At 40.6% G+C, this 9,015-nt stretch overlaps 1 protein-coding gene across 1 annotated transcript; it reads left to right on the top strand.

Annotated features, from left to right (window-relative positions):
* Positions 1–3,139: 3,139 nt before the first annotated feature.
* LOC143342038 (uncharacterized) lies at positions 3,140–4,654 on the top strand. The gene is made up of 4 exons (XM_076765520.1): positions 3,140–3,316; positions 4,071–4,273; positions 4,340–4,450; positions 4,516–4,654. Exons 1-4 carry the CDS (start codon positions 3,140–3,142, stop codon positions 4,652–4,654), a joined length of 630 nt encoding a protein of 209 aa, XP_076621635.1.
* The last annotated feature ends 4,361 nt before the right edge of the window (positions 4,655–9,015 follow it).

The raw sequence follows: 9,015 nt of genomic DNA on the forward strand, positions 1-9,015 counted from the left end.
CTGACTAGCGACGGTGCTTTATCAACTCGCGGCTTTATTAACGGACTCGAACGAAAGCGAACATTTGTCTATTATTCACGAGGAGTTCTGCCGTCGCGTATAAATGCATGGAAAAATATACAACAAACGCTCCTTGCGTTTCCTTTCTATTAAACGCGCGTTTTATATCCTTTGCAATGTTTATCTCCGAACTTTGTGTTCCGCGATTACGTTACCAAGCTTATAGACAATGGTGCGACGCGGTTACAAAATTAATATGTTATCGAACGCTTTGAGCGGAAGTCGAATGTCGTCTAGCGTCGAATGTTTCGTTGCCATCCGTTTCGCTGTTTCCAATCTGAGATGTTTAATGCCGGAAACAGCGTTTCCGGGATGCACTCCGAATAACTACGACTAATGGAAGGACGATCGATTGTTAGATTGAATGACAAAACCCTATTTTGTAGGTGTTTGGACAATAACCTCGAATTAAATATATACTTATACCACAACTTGATGTGACTTTCAATATTTTACTCATACTCTTCTTTGTTAATAAACAAATAAAGACACGTTGATTTATAGAATCGTGCCATTATTGATTTCCTCGTACCCGACCCTATCGTACTCTTTATTTATTTTGTCGATGTTGGGGCAATAACCTCGAATTAAAGATATACTTATACCACAACTTGATGTGACTTTCAATATTTTACTCATACTCTTCTTTGTTAATAAACAAATAAAGACACGTTGATTTATAGAATCGTGCCATTATTGAGTTCCTCGTACCCGAGCCTATCGTACTCTTTATTGATTTAGTGCAGAAATATATATTCTAAATACCAGCACGCAATTGGATTCGATTATTCTAATCAACGGCGTACGTTCTCGCTCGTTTGAGCAAATAAATAAATGAAGACTCGCGCGCGGGAGTTACATCATCTGTCAAGTAAACGCTATCAATGGATTCATTAGTCTTGCAATAATATCGCGTGGTTACTGGAATAATACACGGTACACCCTCGAACGCGCATCCTTCCGGAGATTGCGGGTTGTAGTGTGTATTTTGGTCGCGGATACGCGTATCTCGCCTTCTAGTGTTTGCACGTGCACACACTATGGAGCAATTCTCTCTTTGAGAACGTCGGCTGAGGCTTGCGTTTGCATCATTAACGCGGCCCAACGTCGATTCCCAGATCGCGGATTCTAAATGGCGTGTTCTCCGAAACGATCTACGACGCTCCACGCAACAATCGACTCTACAATGCATATGTGTTTCACGGTTCTTCGTCTTTTCTTGCGAAATATATTATAAACGATGCATTGCAGAACCTATGGAGTCCTTAATACTCGTTGGTAAATGCAAGAAAGAAACGTTTAACGCGTTGAACCTTGAAAAGGGGATAAAAATCATTGCATTCGATGAGAATTTATTTTGTGGGGGTGCTTCCCACACTCGCCAGCAGAGGGCTACGCTCAACTTGTACCTTTCTCACAAGTACTCGACTATGTACACTCTAATATCGGCAATTTCGTGCAAAATAGAGCTATAATTGAATTTTAAATATCAAATAGGTTCTCAGTTATCGAAAAGTAACAAATTTAACGCGTTGAACCTTGAAAAGAGGATAAAAACCATTGCATTCGATGAGAATTTATTTTGTGGGGGTGCTTCCCACACTCGCCAGCAGAGGGCTACGCTCAACTTGTACCTTTCTCACAAGTACTCGACTATGTATACTCTAATATCGGTAATTTCGTACAAAAACCAGCTGTAATTGAATTTTAAAAGTGACACAAGTTCTCGGTTATAAAAAGAATTAATCATTTATCAAGTAACGTATTTCTAAATATAAAAAAGCGATTTTGTGCGATCGATCTGGCGAACTTGTTTCACTTTTAGAGTAGCAACGTCATCAACCTGGTATTACGCTATAATTCATGGCGTCGAAGTTCCGGTCGGGATTACAGTCGGTCCGTGAACGAGACTCACGCTATGCCGGGGGCATCAAGGATTCATTTATTCGGGAAAGTATTGGCCGGCCGTAATTTCGGGAATTCCCTGTCCCCGTTTAAAATGCAGCGACCCGTTTAATTAAGGGCCATCGGCCAGGTACGGACGAGCGAAATCAGTTCGTGTCCGGATGTTCGATAAATCATTCCTCCGCTCCTCACAGGAACTATCCGACGATGTCTTTACTTGTAAGGAGAGGGCGGAGAAAAAGGAAGGGAGGGAACCGAGGGTGGGTAACGGACGAGGAGTCGATAGGAAAGCCCAAAATGAAATTACATCGTGGATGGAAGCCACGAGAATGGTCAGGATCCCTAGAAATTGGATAACGCGGAAACGTCGCCGTCGCATATATTTCGAGAGATTTGCGAAATTTAGGGACACCGTGATCCCCGCATAGTCGCGGTCCACGCCACGTTCCGTGGATAGAAGACGTTCCTTTCTAGAATCCTTCGGAAACGCCGAGAATTCGGACTCGAAGAAGTCGTTCTCTTCGACGACGCGACCGATCGAACCGCGAAAACTGTAAAACTCACGAGCAGATTCTCTCGGTTTCCATTTATGTGTGTTCTGATCCTCGTACAGGATCGATTCGAACGTTGTTTCGTATCGCGAGATTTAATATTACTCTATTGGTTCAGTCGTGTTATAATCGTATGCATATTTTACCACGATAAAAGAATGGATATCGACGCAGAGTACAAATGGCGTGTGCAAGTTTTTTTCGAAATTTCCCAAAAAATACCTTACGGCTTGACCGTATGGATTGACTAAATACGAGGGGGAACGAGAGTCGCGAGGAACGTGTTAACGACCGACAGAAATAGCTTCTAAGGCCCGAAATACGCTCATCGCTGAGTTTCTAACACGATTATATAACAAGCTTGGGTCGAGTGTCTGATCACAAGAGTCAACGAAGGGTTTTTCCACGGCAGGCTCGATAATTCGATGGCCAAACAGCTGCGATCGAGTGAATGCCCGTTGGTATGACCGTGGCGGACAGTTCGCGAACGAAATGCGAACGGGCGTAACGGCGAAAGATGTTTCTGGCTATTCCGAAAAACTTCCCCGGTCGCCGGCTCCCAGGAGAGGTGTGAAGTCTTTCGTTCCGCGAGACGGCTGATATCAGTCCGGTGATTCCGAGAAATGAGAGCCCCGTGGCTCGTTCTGATTCTTGCCAAGATCCTGAACCTGGAGCAGCTGGCCCTCGGGGACGTCGGGTGTCACCGTAACGACACCGTCTTAACCATCCTCGGTCAAAGGTCGACGGAGACCCTTTCCAGACGCAGGAGGCTGACGTTTCCAAAGGGCAGCACTTTCGTGGTAAGTGCGTCTTCGACGACCGCGCGAGTGCCCGTCCAGGAGACCGGACCGCGGTTAATTCCAACGAGAATCGACTGCTCGCTGGAGATGACGATCTCTCGGGTGTTCCGTCGAGTGTCGGACAAAGAAAGATAAAGGGTTGCGGAACTACTTCCGTGTGAGAATAATAGTGAATCGACGCGGTGTGCCGTTTACGAGTGTCCACGATTCTATAAACTTTTCTCTAAAAGAAGATACGAAAGGGTCCTCGAGAACGAAGTTTTTAAAAAACTTCGGTAGACGTAAATGTTTCGACTTTAAATCCTCTGCAATATTTGACAAAATTATTTTGACGTGTGATTCGAGAATATAATGAAACGGAGCACACGAGTATTGACAGTAATATTTTCAAAGATACTGATGATGTAGAAAAGTGTTATTAATTTGTTACAGATTGTCTCAGATCGCCCTATATTGTAATTTTTGAAAGTTGTAATTAATACGAAAGATTGGTAGTGCAAAGAGTCTTCGAGAATGCAGGTTTTAAAAAATATTAAATCCTCTGCAGTATGATTTGGAAAAGTTACTTTGACGTGTGATGTGAGAATCTAATGAAACGGAGCACACGAGTATTGACAGTAATATTTTCAAAGATATCGATGATATAGAAAAGTGTTATTAATTTGTTAGAAATTGTCTCAGATCCTAGAATCGCCCTATATTGCAATTTTTGAAAAACTCTTGAAGAGATTCCAGTGTTTTCTTTTTTATTTAGATGACTCTGTCCGCTCTGCAATCGATTCAACTTCCACTGCCCAGCAACTGGTATCTGGATTTCGAATTTGATTCTATCTGGCCTATACCGACCCAAGACAACTACAAGAGCTACAAGAAGAAATATTTCTTCAAGAAACAATCGTGGATCAAGCGACGTCATCGTCGAGAACTGTACGCTAATTTCGAGGAGGCTTTGGACAGGTAAGTGACATTAATTGTACAAATTTCTGGGGGAAAAGAACAAACATGGAAACGAAATCTTTGCAGTCAAAATTTACCGGGACGAGAGTGCGTTTTAAGGACGATATGCGAGGCGAGAAGGTTACTGAGCCCACCAGGAGTTTCGTTCATCGAAGACGCCATTCGACTAATTTTGAGGTACCAAAAATCGTATTCCAAAGCTCGTTTTAGTTACCAAATTTGTTTGCAATTTTTCGTTGCAGAAACGTCGAGAATGTAGCCAAAATTGATCACTACGACGCTGCTTATAGGACCAAGGCTCCCTGCGACGTTGCTTACTCTTGTCCTTTCTCATTATTAAAACTACTATTATTTAACTTGTACTCCGACACTCTGGCCTGATAATAAACCTTTTTCTACTGTCCAACATTTTTTCTTTACACCTCCTAATAGTAATCACCATCAAAGAACGATCAAGTAATTTAATTAAAATCTCTCTATATTCTCAATTTCTCTAACATTTCGCGTTAGTTCGATAGCTTTCCGTTTCATTTATCTATGACTTCCTATTCTCTCTGCATCCTGCCTCTCGAGGGTTCGTTTCATCGTTACTTTTCCATTTTCTTTCTTATCGATATCAAGAACTCCAGTTCTATCTTCTTCCTTGTTGTCTTCCCTGTCTTCAAAATAAATCGTGCCCGAGCTCGACACCTCCAACTGTTCGTAGACTCAAAAACGCCTCGTCGAAGGTACCCTGACACGGATAGACGCCTAGGATCGACGACTCGGATTATCTCGGTTGTCATAAATCCCTATCTTGTTATCGACGAAGTTTTTCAACCTCCAGGGAGAATTCCAACTGTTTGAAGCCCTCGAGGCGTAAACGTCGCAATCCAGTGACACAGGGGGAAGTGAATAAGCGGTTAATATACATTCGGAGCCGACGTCGCGACGCATGTGTCGCGCTCCTGCTGCCTATGACGGGCTGTTGCCCCGTCAACGTTCGGCGTCACGACGCAATCGACACGCGTGGCTCCGCGATTATTCTAGCGTCTACCACCCTTCGATCAAGAATGCACCGTGAACAGACCTCGAGGAGACGAAGACATGCTTGCATAAACTGCTGAAGGATTCATAGTTCTAACCCATAAGAATTATTTAGAGCTTACAATTTTTGTCAAGCACCGAATCTGACAGTCTAATAAAATTTCGATCCTACAATTTCCCCCTTCTAACTCAGACCTAACCCATAAGAATTATTTAGATACTGAAATTTGTCGAACGACGAATCTGACAGCCTAATAAAATTTCAACCCTCCTAACCCAGACCTAACCCATAAGAATTATTTAGAGATTGAAATTTGTCAAGCAACGAATCAGACAGCCTAATAAAATTTCGATCCTCCAGTTTTAGATCGTCTTTGGAACAAATAAATCTAACCAAATTTTGTGTTTACCTGAAAACAACGCATTTTTATTACTTTCAAAAAATAACAATTGACGTTTCGTCGAAGTATTCCCGAGTGACTTAAATTAGGGATGAAATAGGATTCTCTGTCGTCACAATATGGCGAGCATTGAATGGAAATTATGGGATCCTTCAGTTTGTGATCGTCTTTGGAACTCACAAATCTAACCAAATTTTGTGTTTACCTGAAAACAACGCATTTTTATTACTTTCAAAAAATAACAATTGACGTTTCGTCGAAGTATTCCCGAGTGACTTAAATTAGGAATGAAATAGGATTCTTTAACACCCCTGTAACGTTGAAAGAACGAAAACCTTGGATTGTCGTCAGAGTAACGCGGGCATTTAATGGAAATTATGGGAACGATCGAAGGGTAGGATAATCTCTTACAAGACAGGAACGAGCCCTCCTTGTCGGGACACGAGTCGCAATTTTCCGAAAGTTTCCAGTAGCTCCGCGAACTTCGTCGGACGAGTTTCCCGGGCTATCGAAGTTTTCAAAATAGTTGTCAACATAATTGCACACCCTCCCGCGGAAGTTCGACGGGCGTTATTAACGTCTATCCTTGTCCATCGATTGTCTTTTGCGCCGCGGAAATTGAGCCTCGACGAAGTTTATTGTACAACGCTGCGTAGCTTATCGACTTCTTGCGATACATCGCGGAGTACCAGCCCTAGCTATCGTCATCGTCGAACGCTAATCGCTCGAGTACTGCTCACCGAACTCCATCGTTATTTTGTAAAGTACGAAATTGGAGGGACGATCGCGCGTAACGTGTAAAAATATTGCAAACGAAAATCTCTCGTAACTAATTGCACTGGCCAACAGCAAATATTCTTCTCTAAGCAGTCAATTGTCCCTACTATAACGCTAATTACAATAGTGAAAGTTAAAAATGGAAATTTACAAGACATTTACGTGTTATATTCGACAGCCTAATCTACAATTTTGGCAAACTATAAACAATATTTTCTGTAATGACTTAATAAAATCATAAAAATCCATATAATTTCATTCCATTAATGTCAAAAAGAATTAAATAAATCACTCGTTATATTTTTTAAACCAGAATCGAATAACTCTTGTTCTGTTATTTCCTACCCCGGTGTACATCAAAAAATAGAAAGATAATCCCAAAAAAATACAAAATACTGTGGTTTACGATTTATTGGCCGGAGTTATAAAGCAAACAAAAAAGAGGATAGCGTATTGTGCAAACATTCGTACAGCGTTTTGTACTTTGTTATATTTGTTAACAACTAAAAAGCTATAAAATATCGAAAACAGTATTGGGGAGAAAAGGAAGAGAAACGGGGAAAAACATACGAAAAGGTTCTGTTTTGCTGTTTCTCGTTTGGCAATAACAACGTCGATGGGAATTCTGATGCACGAGGTTACACCAGTAATCACACACCGAACAATCCAATCGGAACGCACGATATATATGTATATATTGCCACGCTAATCGCGCACGGTAATTAGGTGTACCGTAAGCGGTGCTCGGTGTCGTCATTAGGACAAGTGCGTGGAATCAAGTACGTAGAGCCGACGAAATTATCGCTTCGATCGGAGTTTGATCCTTTACACACAGAACAGAACGATGTTAAACACTCTGACAAGCTAAAACTCTATCTCGTGTCGAACTTAACCCGCCTATAAATAAGGAAATAATTAATTATTAGAACTATTCAATATATTACTTTATTACAATATTTCTGAATAAACACCTGAATAAAGAAATAAGAAGGTGAGTAAAGAAATAATTACGAAGGAGTCTAGAGCGTTAAGTTTAATTAACAGGAAGATAACAGTACAATTTATTCGATCGCGAAGACTTTTATAAAGCAAGATGGCATCGGAGAATTTACTACGAGCTTTCAGTGTTTGCGTATCGAGTCCACGGAAGTTAAAATTACAATAATGCTCCGTCGTATGCACGAACCCAGCCACAGAAATTTATGTTCGACCCTTTTGCCTAATTTCCACTAGCCTTAGGCGGTCCCTCTAATACGAACGCGTTTAAAACAGCGTTGCTATCTCCCTGCTGCAGGAATTTTATTCTACAAAGAAATTACTTTTTGGTTATTCGTACGTATGTAAATTCATTAAATCTCGCTGTAAGTAATGAAGACTCCGAAAAATGTATAAAAATTTACGGTTGGGATCTCGATCGGGGCACATTATGCAACACAGGATTATAATATTTTCTGCTGAGCGTGAGCGTTGCGTGAATGGAGTGCTTTCTCGTCTTTCTAATAAAATACGATATTTGATCTGCGGAGACCATATGACGCTCGCATATTCCAGTTGAGAACGCGTAAAAGTTAGAAAAGGTACAATAAGTCAGAAAAAGTGAATAAAATCGGCGGCGTGGCAAATTCTGGGAATCTATTTTTACTGATTTTAAATTAAACAGTCTATCGACAACGCAAATTGACTGTTAAACGCTCGGATCGGTTGCCTTATTGGGGCTGATGAGAGAAACGCCATTGATGGCGCACGAATAGGAATGGCTGCTGGTGTTACGGGAGAATCTCATTTCGTACATGGTACTCGGACATATTGAATTCGAGGTTATTGACTCTACACCAGGATTCAAGTGTATGTAAATCGAATTGTAGCATTTGAGCATCGGTTTCGGAATTTAGTTTCAGGTACAATTCTGAACCATGAGCGTTTAAACAGGAATTAAGCTTATTACTATCTTGTAATTGTCACCTGCAGTGGATAGTTTGATATCCTACTTGCTATTTTCCCACGTCGTACAGTTTTTATGCTATCATAATTTTTGTATATTTTATTTTTGTCAGAGTAAATATGACTAGAAGACTAAATTTCATTTCACAAACATTGGGTCTTTTTTCGCGTAAAGACTGATAGTCAAATAGTATTTTTTTATTTAGTTTCTATCCTGGATTGCACCACCTAGTCTCTTGAAAATAATATTTCCAATAACTATCTTAAAATTGTCATCTACAGTAGATAGTTTGGTATCCTACTTGCTATTTTCCCACGTCGTACAGTTTTTATACTGTCATAATTTTTGTATATTTTATTTTCGTCAGAGTAAATATGACTAGAAGACTAAATTTCATTTCATAAACATTGAGTCTCTTTTGCCCACGTAAAAAAGAATAAAATCAAACAATATCTTATCATTTAGTTTCTTGACTTGTTATTTTGTACACCGACTCGAACAAATAAGGAAACATTTGTTGACTGCAACTCGTAGAAATTGTTTGAATAAATAAATTTAATTTGAAGATACGGTTATCCTTTTGTCGTGGACTGTAT

Source organism: Colletes latitarsis, chromosome 5 (genome assembly GCF_051014445.1).
Source record: "Colletes latitarsis isolate SP2378_abdomen chromosome 5, iyColLati1, whole genome shotgun sequence".
Taxonomy (NCBI): domain Eukaryota; kingdom Metazoa; phylum Arthropoda; class Insecta; order Hymenoptera; family Colletidae; genus Colletes; species Colletes latitarsis.

Coding starts and splice junctions, on each gene's coding strand:
- LOC143342038 (XM_076765520.1), top strand. CDS start 3,140: ATGAGAGCCCCGTGGCTCGTTCTGATTCTTGCCAAGATCCTGAACCTG. Junction 4,274..4,339: donor TTCGAGGAGGCTTTGGACAG/GTAAGTGACATT, acceptor AAATCTTTGCAG/TCAAAATTTACCGGGACGAG. Junction 4,451..4,515: donor GCCATTCGACTAATTTTGAG/GTACCAAAAATC, acceptor TTTTCGTTGCAG/AAACGTCGAGAATGTAGCCA.